This window comes from Larimichthys crocea, chromosome III, assembly GCF_000972845.2.
Source record: "Larimichthys crocea isolate SSNF chromosome III, L_crocea_2.0, whole genome shotgun sequence".
NCBI classification, from domain to species: Eukaryota; Metazoa; Chordata; class Actinopteri; family Sciaenidae; genus Larimichthys; species Larimichthys crocea.
Window position 1 is genome coordinate 28,285,522 of NC_040013.1, and position 20,361 is coordinate 28,305,882.

Here is a 20,361-nt window from a genome sequence, read left to right on the forward strand (position 1 = left end):
TGTGCACTAAGTAACACCTGACATGCTTAAATTTGACCCTCAGGTAGTGGCTGAATATATATTTTTTTAATTCATTGTAATATTCTCAATTTTTCATCGAACCCTCCGCAGTCCTGATCCCAATATTTACAACTTGAGTTTGGTTTGCGTGTTCAAACTCCAAACTATCTCTGTATGAGCACGAGTCTCCGTTTCATTCATCTTAATTTACTTGAGCTCTTTGCATTTTCTACATTTTGAATGTGGTTGCCACATAGTCATAATGGCTCACTGCCTTCCGAGCCCATTATTTACCATTAATGAAACCGAGCCCAGCACAAAGATGCAGCAGTTGGCTGTGAAGTCAATTAGTCCTCATTGCTATTACAGGGTTGACATTAGTCTAGGCAGCCGTGTTTTGATTAGAGATGACAGACGACTCACTGCTATTGGATTGCCAGACATTCCTCACCCTTCATCCCATGGGTGAAGCTATTGAAGCTGACTGGAATATGGAAAGCTAACAGCTGAGTGTTTTTGCCAAGATGCCCTTCATCTGCAGAGAAATCTCTTATAAATACGACTGCGTGGCATACAAGGCTATATAAGCTCCAATAACAGTGACATGCTGCATCGTATATACAAGAATCAGCTGCCAATACGTTATTCCAACATTGTATATCATGGCAATAATGCCTAAACTGTAGGCTTTTACACACAATGGACTTTTGTTGTGAAGGTTATTTATTGTGCTGGTGTGAGGTTGTGCAGAGCTGGTGGGTGAGTGCATCCAGGGGCTTGTATTGTTAGGGAATCAGTGGCTCTTGTTTGTGGAGCTGGGAGGGTTTGTTAACAATGCCTTTTTTATGTCCCAGAGTGCGTGCCTGTCGGCAAACGTCCCCTCAGAATTTTTGTTTGTGTGTTGTTTTGTTGTTGGTGTGTTTGTGGATCAGGGTCGGCGAACATAACCCTTTTCATTGTGTGCCATGTCCACGCAGACCAGTTTTATATCAGGCACATGTGAGCATCAGTGTGTGTGTGTGTGTTTTGAATATACAGTATGAGTGCAAATTATTTAGTGCGGGTGTGTGGAAAGGGGTTTACTGCCAGTCCTTCCTAATGGAGCCTTTCACTCTCCCTCTATTCATGTGACGGTATGGTGATGGAGAAGGGGGAGCCGGGGATTAAGGGGGTAGAGGCAGTGCCTTGTTAAAGAAAAAGAAAGGGTTTGAGTGTGTCGATTGGATTAACTTGTTTGGGCTTATTAAGAGGGGAGACACAGCAGCTTGTTAAAAGCACTGCATGGGGCGTCCCACAGTGAGACTGCAGGGTCACCATTCAATTAGATTGAAGCCCCACCTCCGTTCATTGTGGCGGCTGTCTGCCAGGCTCCCGGACCACGGCTGGTCCTACACTGGGAGGAGGGTGGGGAGTTTCACCAGAGACACTTTAGTTGAGGCTTCTATAAAAGCTTGATGAGTGGGTTTTGAATTTGGATTACAACATTTCTGATGTTTTTTTGTTGTTGTTTTTTGGATGGTTTCCTGTTTTTTACTCAGACATGCTACCATCCACCTCGCCGGCCTCCTTAGCTTTCAGCCTCGCCACATTATTTCATGCATTAGCACTGAATGTTGGCACTGGACTTCGATCCAGAGGTGTGGATATGTCTAATATGAATGTAATTCTTAGCATAGTGGGCCTAGAAAACCTATTTTTATTTGACAAAAGACACAATTTATTAAATGCTGTTGCAGCCACACAAGAATAATCTGCTGCGATGAATGACCTCTTTTGGCACAGTTTTTGCTACTGAGACACATTTAAGCTACAAAGTACTGTGGTCCGATACCCAGCCTCAGTATCAGCTGCCACACTCTTTCTTTCACCTGAAACGTGTAGCTCAAAACACACACATACGCTCAGTTTATTCACCCATGACCACCCTGTTACACCCCGCACTTGGCAGGATGCTTATCTGGGCAGACAGCTTTGGGCGACGGGAGCCATCTCCTCTGATCTCCTCTGCAGTTTAAGAACCTTTTAACTTAGAAATAGCCCTCTGCCGAGCCCACCGCCTCTTGATTCCGGCTTATTCCCTCATCTCATGGGACTGATCTTCCGCCCCCATTGCAAACCCTGCAGCAGCGTTAGCAGAACGGGAAAGAGCCGATAGACATCCTGGCTTTTGAGATATCCCCGCACTGGTGTAATAGGAGACCTGTGAGTGGATTTGATGAGTGAGTGAAGTGGAGGTGGGTTTTTTTTTTTTTTTTTTTGAACGGCATGTAGGGCTGTATGTGTGTGAGGATACACACCACCTCCTGCACCTTCACAGAGACTGACCTGGCCTGTTTTTAAAGCAGCTGGGTGATAGGTCACAGGTTTTTGGTTTGGAGATCCTGCCATTGATAGACATTTGCTAAGTAGTACAATAACCTAATAGGAGGAGATGAGCGGATGGGGGGGACATGACAAACAAGCCAAAGACTTGCTCCTTCTGCTTCGCTCTTAAAGGCAATAATAGGAGAAAATTGGTTCTTGAAATTGAATTGAAAAAAAGTGGGTCTCTTTCAGCGAAGTATAATGCCTCAGAATACATTTGGTGAGCAGCAAATGGAGAAAAATGGAGGGTAGTTACACGATTGTCTTTCATTTCAGAGAGGGGAAAACTGTGGAGGTATCCCCCCGTTAAGACTAGCTTTTAGTCTCAATCTACACCATGTGTCCCTTTCCTCTCTCTCTCTCTCTCTCTCAACCACTATCTTTTAACAAATGGGCTGTGAGGATGGGCTCGTTGTGAAATTAGTATCCTCACAGAGAGGACACAGAGAAAGGATTATGTGAATAGCCAGTAATGAGCTCAAAGTGCCAGTGTGTTTGGGCCAGGCCTGCCTGTGTGTGAGAGGAAATGGCACTGCAAGCGACCTTTTTTGCTCAAGCACCTGGCGAGAAATAGAGTGGCCCCTCTCTCCCATCTGCAATGTGCGTATTTGTGTGTAAGCGTGTGTGCGAGAGCGAGAGAGTGCACTGAGGAATTAAGGAAAAATTCCGAGTCTAAAGATTTAATTTACTTACATTTATTAGAGGTTGTTTTTTTGCGAACACCATTTTCACACTGTCAGGTTTGTGCTAAAAGTGTTGTCTTGTGCCGCTTCTGACAGTTTTTAAAAATACACATTTGACTTTAGAGTGTTAAGTGTGTTATACAAGCCTCGGGCTCTGAGGTCAAATTTAATGTCTCGTGAAAAATGTTTTATTTAAAAATGCTTTTTGCAAATGTGAAAGGCTGAATCGCAGGGATGATGTGTTTTTTTTTATGTAACACCTGCTTCTAATCTTTATGTATTCAAAACCAGGAAAGTCATTCAACCTTAATTATAGGCAGTAAATTGTGTTGTGTTTGTCTATCATGCTTCCTTCCTCCCTTTCTCAATCCGTACTTTAATCAGGTTTTATTTTATCCGCGAGAGAAAAAAAATGTATTTGTGACAAACAGTGCAATAAAACAGTGGCAGTAAACACGGATCGACTGCTCTAAGCTCTGATTTTAAATAGCAGGAATCTGTGTAAAAAGGACTTACACAGGTTTATACAAAGGCACTTATTAATGAAAATCTTTTAGATTTTGATTTAAAATGATGCATTTTTATGAGTCAACACTTTTAGTGGATGCAGGATGTGATCTCATGGGAGGAAATTTGTCAAAGCAAAGACTGTATTTCATTCAGTTTTCAGAGGATTCGTCATTCAAGGTCAGATGATTTAGTGTGGTCTGAAAAGTAGGTAGTAAATTCATTTTATGAAATCAAAATAACAATCTTCTTAAATGGATGTGATTTATTTGGCTCTGTTAAACTTGTTCAGCATTAGCACCGCACATAAATATAAGGTATAGATGTAATGTTTAACTTTTTTTTAATCAAACATTTCAGGAACATTTTGTCATTTGTAGGTTGGTTTGATTGACTGCTTCTATTAGTGGTTTAATATTTTGATGTTTTTCCACTGGTGATTTATATTTTTTGCTTTATTCCTTAAATGAGCAAGAACAGGGAGCTGGTGCTTTATGGACTGCCATTAATTTATCTCGTAATCATTATAATTGCTTTCTTTCATATTAAAATGATAATCTATACAACTCAGTAATGGTCTGATGGCAGGTGGCTAAATGTTCATTTAGTGATTCACTGAGAAAATAAATAACATAGGACAAGCCTGTGACAGGCGCATGAGAAATCATTTTTCAATAATCTGCCACGCATCATGGCAGGAGACGCTGGCGCTGACAGCATAGATGAAATATTTGCCTCTGCTCTTTGTTTTAATATGGGAGGAGACCAGCCCAGATGGAAACGATAGTGTTTCATATCGATGCATTTTGGACAAGAGACTCAAAACACATTCGGAGCTAAGATTAAGGCCACAATGGCTTCTGGGCTTCTTTGCAGTGTTACTCTCAGTACAGTGAGAGCACATTTTTCCTGGAAACCAAAGAATATCCGCTAAGTGAACTATAGAGGAGTGAATCTCGATCCTTATCATATAAAAACACTCTCTGCACCTAAATGGTTTCCTTTAGCTGTTCTCATCTGGCTCATAATGCAAGTAGAAGACTTTGTAATCAGTCATCATTGTGCTATGTGACACTGGTATGTTGCTGATGAATGATACCCTCCATGCTACTCGATTGTGGAGGTTCTTAGTGAGGAAGCTGTGGGTTTTCTATATATATCAAATATATATATAAATATAATATATATAACTGTGTCCTGTGTTTCCACTCGGGTTGTGATGGGCTTTTTGAGAGGAAACTAGCAGCAACTGCCTCCCTGTTCCTGAGTGAAGGTGGCTGTGGGGAAAACGGGGAGTGTAGAGCTGGAGATTTATGGCCTAGAGGGAGATTGATTAGTGCCGTCACTAGCCCTGATGTACGGTTGGCAGTCTCTCCCTCCCAACCCATCGCATTTGCTCACACACACACACACACACACGCAACCATACGGTTCAACACACAGCTACACATATATCCAGACACCGCTCAGTCCCCCAGGCCTCTCCTGACAGTCCCCCAGAGCTGTTGCATGTTAAGTTGCAGCAGACAGACTGCTGTTTTCTCAGCATTACCATTTTTTTGCTGTCCATAGATAACGCCATCAATCACCGCATACACACTGCCCTGGAAGGAATGTGCCTGAGTGTTGCTACTTTCTGTGTGTGGCTGTGTGTTTGTTTTGAGGACGGTTTCATAGACAGGAGATGCGGTTGAATGGCTGTGTGGATGTGCTGTTTGAAGCTGCAGAGTGACTGGCCTGGACTGTGCTCTGAACCCGTGTCAACCGTGCTGCCCCAGTGCAGGTGTGTGTTTATCATTCAGCACACAGAGCTGAGAGGCAGGCAGCTGTAGGCATGCGTTCCCAATTAAATCCTGGGTGAGAAACCTAGCCCATCTAGCCTAGAGCCAGCTCCTGCCGGCTTACCGGACACGGCCATGGAGCTTTGACCTCGAATCATCCTGCTTAACTCACTCAATGTTCCTTTCTTTCTCTTTTTCTGCTCCAGGTTGGCCGCAGAACTCCCCCGTCTGTAGTACTGTGCCCACCTCGCCATGCTGGCCTGTCTGCAGAGGAGGCAAAACCCTCCACCCCAGCACCCGGTGTGTGCCAGCAAGACCCTGGAGCCACCGCAAGCCCTTGGACGGAAATGTGAGTTAACAAAGTGACGGGGTGCGATGGAGGTCGGGAGTTCAGCTCGTCCAAAGCAAAGGAATGAGAGAGGCTTGTGTTTGTCGTTTGTATTTAATCTATTGGTCATTGTGAATGATGGAAATGGGTAGTTAACCCTGACTGTGAATAAGTGAAGGAAAATAGACTTTCCGGTTTCTGTTGTTTGTCACTGTGTTCCCTCGCTACTCTGAGGAATTCTAAACAGTTTCATTCGCTCTGCACTTAGACCTTGGATTGCCATGTTGTTTGGCTACTCATTGTGAGGGGGGCTGTTTAGCTGTGCTGATTGTGCAGTCGTGGCAACAGGGCTGAACAGACAGTGTTTAACGTGCCTCACTGGCCCTGGGTGACCCTGAGGGTCTGTAAACATTTACAGTGTCTGGCCCTGGCTGTGCCGGCCGCCTGTAAAGCATGACAGCTGCTCTGTTTGCTCCCCGAGCACCACCCTCTGTCCACTCACAAAATGGTGTAAAGGGACAGAGATGAGCCAGGGTTGAAAACAGTTACAGAGCTGGCAAAACTAGTTTAAACCAGTCCGGGATTAAAGACAGAGCTGCAGCAGTTTGGGCATCTGGAAGGTGAATTCTTCCCTAATTTTGTTGGATAAGCCTTTTACAGTGAGGGTCTGTTTTCTTATGATGAGGAAGAAAGATCTTTCCTCCTTATTGAACGCTCCTAAAGTCTTTAGTGGCCTTTGTTTACATGGTGGGCCTACAAGCTACTGCAAGCCGATTAAAAGGACTTGCGGATGGAGAGCAGGGGTGCACTGACCTACCAGTTTTTACCTCAGCTTAAAGAGGCTTAGTGGGAATAGCAGGTTCTTCATCAGTGGGACATTGTATCAGGCCTGTAACCAGTCCAGTGAAAGGCTTTTAAAGAAGCTCTGATTGGCTCTGCGTGAAGAAACGAAGCGCCGCTTGCGTTCCTTCTCAGCTCCTCACTGGCCAATTAGCTACTTCTCAGCTCAACATCACACACCAGTCGCCTCCTACAGAGGAGAGGCGAGACACCAACAAGAAGGTGACTTGGTGCTACCTCTATTCACAAATCTGGAGTTGTTTGTGGTGTTCTGTACGGATGTTTCATATGGAGCCCTATAGGTGTGTGTGTGTGTGTTAGTGTGTGTGTGTGTGTTAGTGTGTGTGTGTGTGTGTGTGTGTGTGTGAGAAACAGAGAGCGAATGAACGAGATAAACACAACTCCGGGTGCAATTGGAAGGGCCTAGCTCTTCAGCTGAGTGGGGTTTCAACCGGGCTCGCTAATGAGGTTTTGGAGGAGAGGTGAAGTGAAAGGGAGGACAAAGAGAAACTGCACAAAATAGAATTAGAGAAGGCAAAGATGGAGAGGAAGGAAGGAGAGATGGAAGGAGTCCTCAACAGTCGTCTTAATCGATTCCCTCCTTCCAATTTCGCAGGATTAGCCCACTTCCTCTCAGGGTCCTTTTATTGAGGGGCAGCCAGTGGGAGTCAGGACTCAAATCAATAGAGAAAAAGAACAGTCTCCAGTCTTCCCTTTGCCCTCCCTCTTTCTGACCCTCTATCTGACTCTCCCTCTCTCACTCTCCCTCTCTTTCTCCACCTGTTAAATCCTTTGATTGAAAGACTACCACAGCAACTGACTTGAGGTTCATAATGAGGATGTTTGAACATAATAGCCTCCTTTCTGTCCTTGGAGGGGGAGGGAGAGCAAGTGTTGGATTTCCACCACTGTGCAGCTCTTGGCCTCAATAAGGCAATTGTTCGTCCAGGCCCAGAAGGGGTGCAGAAAGGCAGACAGTGGGTCTGGCTGCAGAAGTGGGCACACTCAGGTCACCATGCTGAGCAGGTCCCCATGATTGATTGTTCGTGGCCCAGTTTGTGCCAACATAGAAAGGGGGTTGTGGGTAAGGTGACCTGGGCTCTCAACAGGAGGCTGAATACCAGAATACACCCCTCAAAGAGACAGAGTGAGTGAGAGCACAGGAGGGGGATTACCTGGCAGTGAGGTAGGGGTGAGCTGTGTCATTTGCATCTGCTGTCCTTTTACACAAAAGTGCTGTGTGTGTGTGTGTGTGTGTGTGAGGACCAGGGTGGCAGAGCAGTTGGGATGAGAGGGTGAGGAGGGTTTTAGAAGAAGCCCCTGCATGCAGATGCCGAGTGGCTGCACAGTTCATTGATGCGACTCCCATTAAAAATCCCTCATACCCTCAATAAAAAAGGACTTAACTGGCTCTACCATCAGCTGGAAGCGTTCAGATCGGCTCGCCAGACAATCAATTTCCCCCAAGCGCACAGAGCTTAGCGGGAGAAACGGGAGGCGGAGAGCGGGATGTTTCCATTATCACAGCCCGCTCTGTGTCTGGACTCAGGGGGTGGGGGTGGAGGGTGGGGGGGGTGAGGTACTGTAGAGCGGGGAGAGCAGGGGAGAGAAAGGAGGGAGCGGCAGAGGGAGGTGGAGGTGGGGGAAGACAGACAAGTGGTAGAAGAGAGAGAGAGAGAGAGAAGCAGAAAAGGAGACAGAGAAGCTGGCTTTTCAAAAAGCCATTGACCGCCTGCCCTTAAAAATATCATATTGGATTAGCCTCACAGAGACGGCCTTTTGATATTTTTTTCTTTGGCCGTAGAATTAAAAGGAGTGCAGAGCATTACTTGAATTATAAATCATAGGCACTTGCTTTCACTGCGCCCAAATTCCGCGCATATGTGGCTGTACTCTCCAGCGCCAGCCCCTGTCATTTTTAATTAAATCCCCCCTTATGGGTGACATTTGTAGCTTGCCCCCTCCTTCGTCCTCCCCTCCACGTCTTTCTACCACTGCCCTAGATGGAGACATGAAAGGCAGAGACGGCAGCGGAGCCAGGGCCTCTCATCGTGTTGTGCCCCCAGAGAGAGGGCACCCATCCAGACAGATGAGAGAGAAAGACCCTGCGAGGGGAGAGGGGTGAATGGATGCCACTGACCCTTGCCTCTCTTAGCCGGAGGCAACCTCTCCATCCCATCTCTCTCCTTGATCGTCGTCCTCCACTTTCGGTCTGAAGGTCCAGGGAGCAGGGGTGAGAATAGCAGCCCTGCTCCTGGAGGGGAGAGGGAGGTGCGCCAGGCCAGTGATGAGTAGACAGAAGGCCCAACAGCCCCCACCACTACCCTGTCTCCTTCCTGGACAGCAATTACTCTGCCACATGTCAGCTAAAGAATATCAGGTCCAGAACCCCTCAATTGACTGGTTGATGGGAATATTTTTGCCTGGCTATTTTCCAAAATAATATCTCTCCGGATTTCAGCAGGTTTTCATTTGTTTATTCATTACTTAGTGGTTAAGTTTGTCCCAGGCATGACATGATAATTTAGTGCCATTGTCACACAGGGTGTGCACATTTGTGTTCTTAATCCAAGTTGCATTTTCCTCATTAACCACAAAGGTCACTGCCACTCCCATATTTGTCCTGTGATTGGGTCAGACTCTGGGCTAGACCTGGGTGTTCCCTCCTGTGTCTAACCTCAGCAGGGCCTGGCTGTAATTCATATAAACACACACACAGACGCACACATTGATCTACAACATATTTCTGCTTGCACAGCAATGATGTAACTCTAATTAAAACAGAAACTATTTCATGTGATTATAAATGCAACTGCGGTGAAAGAAAACTCAGAAAACCAGTTTTGTCCCCTGTCAAATGTCTCTGGTGTGAAGTCTAGATTCAAGTCTACCTGCAACCGTAATCCTCACTGACACCACCCAGGAGGCCTGAGGTGCCAATCAGCCAGGTGTAGATGAAAAGTTCCCAGAAGGCCTGATATCCCCAGTTCATGCTATGTCAGGCCAGGTTCAGCCCTCTTCCAGCTTGAATGACAGAGACAACCTGGACATGTCACACACAGCCTTAGGACATGACATAGAGGTTCACCTGGGGATTGTAGTTTTCCTAATAGCCCTGTGCCTCTCCAGGCAGAGCTGCCAGAGCCATTAGTTTGCTTTGCTTTTAGCAGCTTCTCTTTCTAAGCCACACTTCCAGAGAGAGAGGAAATATGCTCAGGTAATGACCTCCAGCCACCTCTCTTCCACTGTTGTCTGAGGGCAGTGCGAGACATAACAGGGGAATTAGCTGGCCATATCAAATTGCAGCACGTTACTCCAACGGGCTGTTATGTAGGGGACAAAAAAAAAAAAACAGGGGAGCGTTTTCAGTTGAATATTTAAAAGTGGTCACGAGCAGCAGCAGAAATAACAACCTTTTCCCTGATTGCCTCAGTACCCTGGAGGTGGGGGGCATAAAGTGGAACTGGGGGGAAAGGGAATGGCGACAGCACGAGGGAGAGAGAATCTGCATGCACTTGACCTTTTCCCACTGATTGAACTACCTCGTTTCTAACTCCCATTTGGAATTCCACAGAGTGCCCACAGAGACCGTCATTATTCCACAGTCTGCAGCAGGGAAGCAGAGGTCATGAGGTATTTTTCATAGTGAAAGGTGATTGACAGCTATCCATGGCCTGCCTCCTCCTGGGTGCCTACTTATACAATCTCATTTTGGGGATCACTAGGTCTGCATAGCCACATGATGTGTGTCATTCACACTTTAATCACATCGCTATATTGAAAAATCCAGAGCATTGAAAGAGTTTGACTTTATTTCCGAGGGATAGCCATGTGATATCGGTTGTACTAGTCTTACCTCATGCATACTACAGGCTCTCTTCTGTCATGTTGGCGTCTCAGCGCTGGCACACAGAGGATCATTTCCGGCTGGTGGCGTCCTACAGAGCCATGCCTTCCCTCTGCCCTCTGCCTTCTGCTGTGAACACGGGGGGTGAAGCAATCTTATTGCCTTGGGAGGTGAGCTTGAGGAAGAGGGGCTCTGCTTTAGTTTTGGTCACAGCGGGACTTGGGTTGAAAAACAGGTTCCTGGTTCCAAAGCCTCCGAGCTGGCATTTGGGCGTCCCAGGTGCAAGGCATCGACACCCTCTGTCTTCGCCTGCCAGAGAGTGGGGGTGGGTTGGGGGATGTGAGCGAGGGTACAGCGAGTGTCCACAGTCCCTTGCTGTCCCACAGGAAATGACACGCAGCCAGTGCCATCTCTTAGCTGAGCCCACCACAGACTGACCATGAGAGGCGTTCTGGAGGTGTTGCATGCTCCTGGCACGCTCCTACTGTTTTTGAGTGGTCTCTTCTTTACAAAACTCAAAATAAAAATGTAGTTTTGGTCCAACATTTAAAAATACAAAGTGTGCAAGTAAGAAGAAGGGTTTCATTGTCTTTTTTAAGTAGATTGCCAGCCTTTAATTATTCTTTCTCTCCAGTCACGTTATCCAAAATCATCATGAAATTACAGCACATTTATTATATCTTTACATCTGCCAAATAAATATTGTATAATGTTGTTTTATAAATAGAAGAAAAAGTCCTGTTTGATTCTTAGGAGTACAGCAAGAGAACCAACTTTGTGGTCATACTTGCACATAGGGTTTTTTGTTTGTTACATAAATTAAATCTTCTATAGCTATATCTGTTAATTTTCAATTAGGTAAATTGGCTCACTCACACACACACACACATTCTGAGCTCTCAACCATGATTGAAATTCACAGAACATAAATATCGATCCCTGTAATGCTGCTTGGGATCTCTTGTAAAGAGTGTCCTTGCACTGGGAAAATTCCCAAGGACAAATTAAAAGTACAGCGTTGACGACAGTCGAGTTTGATGTTTTGATCCGAACCAGTCACAAACTTGCACCAGACTTTAATACCATCCCTGGCTGTGGGTTTTTTAGCCTACTCTAATACTGGAGAGGGTTTGGCGGAGGCAGCATGGGAGTGCAAACTGACCACAGCACAATGTTGAAATCATCACTCCTGTGGGACATTTTACTACAGTTTCTGTGGTTTCCTCATGAAGGACTTCTTCACGTGCACTGGTTTCATTATCATTCTTAAGTTTGATAAATGATTTGATTGGTTAGTTATAGGTTCAGGATTAGGGTGTGTGTTTTTTTGCTGATTTCTGGTTGCCAGTTTTAACTCTGGACATGTAGTCCCGTGAACGCTTTTTACTAACCATGGAGGAAGTATTTCAGATTTAAGCAGTACTTAAAACATATTGCCCCTGCCTCCCAACTCCACTGACATTAAATCTTTTAATATGTTTCAATCCATTTATGTATCGCTCTCCTCTCCTCTCCTCTCCTCTCCACTCCTCTCCTCTCCTCTCCTCTCCTCTCTCTCCTTTAGTTGGCATGTGTACTGCAGCCGAGTGCCTTGTTGTCTGTGCAGTGTTAAATATTAATTGGGAATCAGTGGAGGACTTGTCTCCTAAATGATAGAACAGAAGGGCCCAGGCTTGCCTCAGGCAGCCTGCAGGCGTCTTTCTTCTTCCATTTACCTGCAGGCTTGCGCACCAGCACTTCCTCCAGTCTGACAGGCCTGCCCAGGCGCCTCCAGCCTCCCCTCATCTCTCCCTCTCTCTCCCACTCTCTCTCTCTCTTTCTTCCTCCGTCTCCGCTCTCTGCACCGGTTCCTTTTCTTATCTCTGTGTGCGTTTACAATCTCTACCTCTGGGGTCCTTTACTCCAAACCTGTGTGTGTGTTTGTGTTGTTGCTGCGTCCATTTGGGTTTGTGCATGACTGTGAACGCTGCTCGCTCTCGGCTGTACATGTAGCCCTTTGAGAAAATAGTGTCACAGTGTGGCATATTCTCTTAAAGACAGGACGGGGAGGGCACAACATAAATCTTTCAGTTCAGGATTTCTGCTTGTTGTGTTTCTTTCTTGGCTCTGTGTCCTGTGCGACTCTCTGCCTCATCACTGGATGGTTTAATCTCTGATTTTTTCTCCTGATGTTTCCCCATAGCCGGCCTCACGGTTTGTCTTTCTTCCGTGAGCCTCCCTTTGTTCGTCTCTATCAGCCATGTCATCTGGAGAAGTGTACCGAGACAAAACAACTGGCACCAGCTGCTTTTCGATGCACCGGCTAGCTCTAACTTGTAGATGACCCTTCTGGACTGAGTTAATTAGGCTGCAGAGATCTGTTTTGGAAATCAAAGCAGTCTTACCGGTTGTTGTATTTTTACTCTGTATCTGTTTTCACTGGAGCACAGCTTTCAACAAGGTTCAGTGAGGGTATATTGTGAACTGGCTGGGCTGAATGTAAAATGGAAAAACCGAGAGAAGGAAGGAGGAGAGGGCAGCAGAGAGGCAGGGATGTAACTGAAGGAGAGTAGGGGGTGGGGTTGACTTTGATGCCATAGGAATGAGTTCACAGGCTCATGAGCACAGGCCTAATCGCACATGACAATATCGGCTGGTGTGCCAGTCGCAACGCATAACCACCCCGCTGCTTGTGCTGACTCGGGGTATTTGCTGATAAAGCTCTGCTTTCTAGACCATGCTGTATGCACAATGAGGGTGGCCCAGGCAGGCCTGAGGGCTAGCTCATCACAGGCCGTGTACAAACCGGGGGCTAGGTACCCCCCCGCCTATACAGAGCCGTGCACTCTACTAAGCCCTTTGGCCAGACTTGATTATTAAACAGAGAGCAGTTTTGTGATGAATATAGTTATTTTTCCCATTTGTAATCTATTATGTTGCCCATCCAGGCCCATAAATTATTGCAAATGGAAAGAGCCTGGTGAAACTCGTGCCTGAAATGAGGTCGTGGCTGTGTTCACAGTGTGAAATATTCAGGGTTGATATTTTTCTATTGAAAGCTTGTTTTTTTTTTCTTTTTTTGGGGGGGGGGCTGTCATGGGAACAAACACGGGGCCCTTTCTTTTTGTTTGGTCATTTTGTTTATGGAGTGCAGTGTGTAGTGTGAGTTCAACATGTTTCTGTGCCCCAGTTTCTGTGTTTGTTTGGTGCACGGGTGTCCCACAAAAGACCTGACATGGCTGCTGCTGGCCTGCATTCCTCTGTGGCTCAAAGAGAACATAAACTACCCACTGGTGTTGTCTTTGCCGGACAGTCTATATCACCAGTAATTAACACGTGCAGTGATCGGCTTTGAATTAAAGAGGTTTCCTTTGTTTATTTTTCTTTAATGCGCACTGTGTTTTTTGCGTGTTGAAATGTAACAAGACTGTAATACCCTTTATTGTTTTCCTCAAGTCCTCACAAAGGTTAGTCTTGATAACAATGTTTTTAATTCCAATGAGAGGCAGGTCTGCCGTGCTGGTGGCAGTGGTGTTAATGGGGCAGGAATGCAGGACGAGTGCTTTCCCACGCTGTTAGTTTTCTTCTGCCGGGGCGCGTTTGAGATGAGGCTCTGGGCTGGATAGGCTCTGCTAATGCAGCCAGAGTGCAGACAAATGGAAAGTGACACTTGTGTGTGTAGAATGGTATTTGTGGTGACGCTTTGACTACAGATAATAAAGTGTTCGCCCTGAGGTGATTTCGCCCGGCAAGCACCCCAGATGAAACTCACTTACTCAGAGAGGTAGACGGAAGAGACAGGGGGGGGGGGGGAGAGATGGAGACGGGGGAAGAAGATACAGATGAAGCTAAAGGAGAGACAAAGAAAATATAGAGGGGAGGTGAAGACGATGAATAAGAGAGAAAGCAGCAAAAAGATCAAGAGACACGTCGAGGGAAATTCAGACGTTTGTAATTTCAGTCTTTTATGGGTCAGCTGCTTCAGAGGTCGCAGATACTTGTCCCTCCGACTCCACTCTGTGGATTTTGACAATTAATAGTTATTGATGTTGGAGCTACTAGAGAGAAATAATGTGAGGTTCAACTGGAGGGTAAAATGTTTGGATCAACTGTTGTTAGCCATTGCTGTGTGTGTGTGTGTGTGTGTGTGTGTGTGTGTGTGTGTGTGTGTGTGTGTGTGTGTGTGTGTCTTCAAGGCCATGTGTACAGAGGAGTCCTTCAGGATCAATCAATTCTCAGTAATTTCCCCCACAGCCCATAAAAGCCAGGTCTGTCTGGAAGGAGCATGGAGGTTGCCACATCAAACCAGCTAATTAATTTTCATGGCTGATTCAGTAACATCTGGCTTTAGAGATAAATTCTAACGAGAAAATGTAAACATGACAGTGTCCTGGTGTTATAATATTTCAATTTCTTGTGTGGAAACCTATAATAGGAACCTAATTAGCTGTTTTGATCTGACACATTGTCCACTGTCGAATTACACACACACACATGTGAAACTGTAAAAAAAATAATTACAGTGTTAATAGACAAACATGTCGTGCAGAAAGTGAGAATTGATCTTGCTCCTTCAGAGTGTTATCTGTACCTGTGGACCTTATCTGTGTCTCAGTGTACTGTATTAACCGCACACGTGTACTGCCTCACTGCAGGCTAACTAAATGACCTCATGCTGCAGTCTGTGTGAGGAGGAAGCCCAAATTAGGCTCTCAATTTGGTATTTCTTCCATCTGCTTGTGCAGGAAATAGATAGATTAAATCTTAGATGAGATTGGGTTTAATGAAATGAAAGATTAGATTTGGGAGTTTTGTCCAAGTTTTTTTTTTTTTTTTTTAAATCTCTTTTAATGATTAAATCCATTTTTGACATCGTGCCATGTCTGTGTGCCTGTGAAGGATCAGTGTGCAGATTGCTTTAACATTCTCATTATCCTCTTTGCTATTTGTGAAACATGTTGGCAGGTTAAAAGCCCAATATGTGATTGCAGTATGGCACCCCCTGTTGAAAAATGTTGTCCAACTTCTGAATTTATTTACACGGTGATTCATTCAATTCAATTATTTTCTTGTTTATTTAGTGTCTGACATTTGAGTCAAAAGTAACACTATGTGACTGTGGAATAAGAAGTTTGTTTACTAAAAACCGACTAATTTTTCATTTAAAAAGTTACATTAAAACTGCGAGAAATGAGAGAGTTTGGTGAACAAGACCACATTTTCTTTTCCGCCGTCTTACAATATGCATTTGTTTGATGATTATGATGACACAAGCAGACGTGAATTCAGACAGCTCTATCCTCTGAGAAATCATTGCAGTTTGATTTTTATCTTTGCAATTATAGATAGCAAAGGCCTGACAAATAATTGCCTTGATTTTTTTCTTCTCTCTGTGTTGTTGCACAGAAAATCAACCTTGAGATGAACAGAGGGAGATGAGTGTTCCTAAAAATGGCTTTTCTGATATCAAGCAAGCAGCAGGGTTTCCTTTTCCCCTAACGTGCACTTGAATTGATTAGTACTCTGGCTGAGGGCATATTCAACATGTCTGCCCCCCTGCAGGGCTGCTGTACCCTGTTGATCACTGGCTCATACATGTGCTTCCTCTGCTCCCTCTCTCCTCAGGAAGCTCCTGTGGGGCACTGAGGCTTTGATTGACTGGCGGCCGAGTCCACAGGACGCCTCTATTATTATCATCTCTACCTCTGCAGAGGGGCGGGGGGTTATGTCCAGGGGGTCTGGCCGACAGCCCCTGCTTTGTGTGCCCGATAGTCAATTAGAGGCAGCGCACTGCCGGAGACGAGTGGGATGCAGGGTTAATTGCAGAGGACCAAACAGCTGGCTCTATCAGGGCCCATTGTGTTTGCAGCAGTTGTCACGGCAATTGAGGCCTGGCTGTAATCGCTGACTAATCAGCCCTGTGCCAGATGACACCTCCATTAGCACAAGGCAGGTATTGTTCAGGACGCGAAGCTGCCTCTGGCTTCCCCCTGTCTGCCCATCTTTTTACAGCAGGCTGGCGGAGGTGGGGAGAGTATGTCATAGACCCTGATCCTATCTGCTAAGAGCTAAACAATAGCTGCAGGTCAAGGGTTCCTCCATGGAACAATGCTATTGAATCTGCCCTTTCTAGGCTGCGACACATTTGACAGGTCAAACTTTTTTCTTTTTTTTTTTCCCATGCTGATGGATTCTGATGCGAAAGACTGTTTTAAGACATGAATTATTCATTTAAATAACTTCATTAGAATAACGGCAAAGTTTCATTTAGTAATGGAATGTGGCGGACTGGAAAAAAAGGCTGGTCTTAAACACATAACACATCATTTAAACATTGACAGTCACCTCCAAAATAAAGTTACAGCTTGGGGGGAAAAGAAAGAAGCTGCATGTTGGTTTGAATGGATACATGAAGAAGCGAGAGTGGCTCATATTACAGAGCGTGGACCGATAGCTGGAGAGACGCCAGTTCACCTCCTGGGCATTGCCGCGACCCTTGAGCGCTAAACCCCCCACCTTCTCCCGACTAATGCACATCTATGTGTGTGTGTATTTTGAGCCTATGTGTGTGTTTTGATTACTAAAAACAGAGTGTGAATTCAGTTTCCCCAAGTGAGATTAGTAAAATATACAAAATTAGGAAGTAAAATCTGCGTCTCTTGGTTCGGCCTCTCGGGGGAAATGGCTCCCGGTGAACTTGGTTAATGTTGGACTGAAGCTGACCCCGTGTTTTCTTTCATCTTTCTGGTTAATCTCTGCTCCTGTTGTTTGTTCTAACCCTCATCATGGACAGCTCTGTTTGTTTGGCCAAAGTTAATGTGTACTATGCACTAGTTGTTCTGTGAAAACTTAATTGCAGTTCAGCCGAACGGTTCTCTCCCTTCATTTAAACAAGCACCTTTTTTATTTTTTCTCCCACTGCTCACCAATGTACACGGTCAGAGGGGATCAAAGCGTGTGGTAAGTAGGGATACAGGCTTCGCTGGAGTGAGTGAGAAAACGCCAAGGGCTTTTTGATGTGTTGGAGCGTTTTCTTCACTAATAAGAAGAAACTTCTCCAACCTGCTCATAATTTTAGAACACTTGGAACACTAATAAATGGGAGCAAGGGCATTTCAGGCAGTTCTCTCAGACTTTTTCCTCTACTTATTCATTTAAACCTCTAATTAAAATGCAAAGCATTCTCATGGTCCTCTGGATTTGGTACTGCACTCTTGCACAGCCTCTGACTTCCTATCTCCTTTCCCTTTTACTCCGCTCCACCCCCCTCCTCCCTCTGCCTCTCTCTTTCCACCTCACCTAACTCCCTGCTCTCATACTCTCTCTGACTGCCTTTGCTTCTTGTGATCAACACAATTTGACCTCTCACTTGGAAGAAGTGCACAGAATTTAATGGATTTTTTACAGTCTAATCTAACCAGTTCCCTCTTTATTGCTGTTTTGTACCCAGTGGACCTCATCTTTACCAGCCACCGCCACCCCCCCTCACCACCACTACCTCCTCCACCCAAGGAAATTAGTTCATCAGAATTCAAAATGTACTGCTGGCTAATTAAAGGAGTGTTAATTGAGTGTTCAGAATTGGGTACCCCCTTCACCACCACCAAACGCACACTGATACACACGCGCACACACACACATGCGTGCCTACACACACAGCACACATGCAATCACAGTGACAGCACGGGGTACACCAAGGACGTTGCGCTTGGGGAGTTTCATGCCAATCAAAAATGGAGAGAAAGGAGAGTGCCCATCCTCCAAGTGAAATGGGATTTCTAGATCATATCATGGCCTAGTGCAGCTCAGTCCAGTCCTGCGCTGCGCTGCCATGTTATCCTATCCCAAGCTTTGCTATCTCTGTCTGACCGCTGGAGAGTGTAATGCAGCACAGATAGCCTCTCTCACTGCGTGCATCGTGCTAATGAGGGGTGGCATTTAGAGATGTGCTGCTCTGACACATGGGCATTGTGTGCCAGGCACTGGGTGATTAAGGACGAAGGTCAGCCCATTAATTGCCTCCCTGCCATCTCCGCTCCCTGGCGCGTGATCTCTCAGAACTAATGCATGTGTTTGCCTGAGCTTTTATCTCATCTCCAATGCATTTCAATCATATGCTTGGTTTGTTTACATTCCTTTCATGTGAAAGTTTCTTTCTCGCTTATTGTAAAAGCAGCGCGGGCCCAGGTTTCTCTGTTCATTTACTATAAGCTGTTTCATGTGCTTGTGAGTGCACATAGCCTCCTGCTCTCAGGAAGGGAAAAAGCATATTCTTCCATCCCCAGGGGAAATAATTAATCCTTACAAGGCTGTCGCATGTCGAAATGAAGCGAGTGTGAAGCATTTAGCCCAGGAGGCATTGCAGGCTGTCGCCCGCACAGGCACCTGTTGTTGTCCCTGCCCTACATTTCATGAGAGAGCGCTGAGCAGAGGATAACAACATGCTCCACTGATGGCAAATGAGACACACAACTGCAGATGCAGGTTTGTGTGTGTGTGTGTTTTTTCTCCTCCTGTTATCATGCATTGTGTTTGCATGCATGACCACGCAGGAGAGTGTGCACAGGTACAGGAAACCCCCTACCTTATGAGGAGGTGAGGGCACGCGTAAGAGAGGCAGTGTTGACTGCCTCAGAGGGTGTTTATCAGCTAGCACCATCTGTATGCTGCTGCTCATAGCTGTGATCTACTGCAGCCTAAACCAATAAGTCACAGAACGCCAGTCTAAAAAGAGACTCGCTCCTTTAACCTCCATGTCCTCACTTATAGACTTACTGCTCCGGAGGAGAGAGAGATGTGGAGACCCCGCACATCAAACACACAGGGGTATAACAGTGAGTGTATGAGAGTGAAATTACACCTCGGTTTGTGGCCACACTTACTGTAATCAACTTTGCTATAAAATTTATACCATGGAACTTTTTTAAAGAGGAAACTGGAATCAGAAGCATCCAGATGCTCATTTGCCTCCTCCTCCTCTTCTTCCTTTATGCCTGTGGGTTCTAATAACCGGAAGCCTTTGTGGAGCTGAGATGGGTTTTGTAGGCCTGAAAGGCCTCTAATCCCTGTGGCCTGTGAAGTGTGAAACCCTTTGATGCCAGGTTGGTGTGCCAAAGGCTCTGCCTATTGACAAACAAGGGCCAAGCTGGGAAAAGACGGAGGGAGAGGGCTTTCTCGTCTCTCTTAGAAGAAATGCAGGCTCAGCCATGGAAAATATGGACTCAGTCAGTGAGAAGGAATAGAATTAGCCACCCTTTAATGAATTTCCTGGCTGTTTTTATAGTTTTCTTTTCCTCATGTGGCAGTAATTAGGTGGAATGATGGGCATATTGCAGCTGGGGGCTTGTAGGGGCGGCAGGGCACAGGCCCTTGATATGCCTGAAAGCCAAGTATCTTTCCTCATTTAGGCCATGTGATGATCAAAGACAGGGTTTTTTTTTTTTTGCCCTCATGTAAAGAAGATCAGAAAAAAATGCTGCCATTCCATTTGCATGTGGATCAGCAATGTGCTTTGAAATGAGCATGTTTTTCTCTTCTGAGCAAATGAAATAAGTCTTCTGTCAGTTTTCCACTGCAAGTCAGAACATCAAAGCAAATGGCACTGCTGTCACCAGGGAAGCAGAGGCTTTGCCTCAGTAAGGTTGGTTAGATCTTAGATAGGCTGGTCTGGCACACTCAGCCTAGCCCATTAGGATGGCACCAGGTGCCCTCACTCTGATTAAAACAGAGTCATTAAAGGCAGGCTATTTTTTTACAAATTTAAATCCTAATTTCGAGTGTAGTGTTTCTGATTTAGAAAGCACGCTGTCTGCAGGATGGACCAAACGGACTGACTGGAATAGTTTGTGCACTAAATTTGACTCTGGATATTCACAGTCTCTCCCCCTCTGCTGTTAAATTCCCAATTTATTTCTTTTATGATATGGATCTTGTAGATTTAATCATTTTCACAGTTGGAGACCCATAGGGTTGTTGAAATGAACTCCCCATGCTATCTGTAATGGGAGCAAAGAAATGAGAATTGTGACTACT

The 20,361-nt window shown here is 45.5% G+C and overlaps 1 protein-coding gene across 1 annotated transcript in view; it reads left to right on the forward strand.

The window, feature by feature from the left end:
* The window catches only part of fam222aa (family with sequence similarity 222 member Aa), a 46,713-nt gene that overhangs the window by 19,671 nt on the left and 6,681 nt on the right, over positions 1–20,361 (forward strand). Inside the window, exon 2 of the mRNA XM_010733735.3 lies at positions 5,542–5,684. Coding sequence (XP_010732037.3) covers positions 5,588–5,684 — 97 coding nt within the window. The 5' untranslated portion in view covers positions 5,542–5,587. The remainder of the gene's footprint in view (positions 1–5,541; positions 5,685–20,361) is intronic.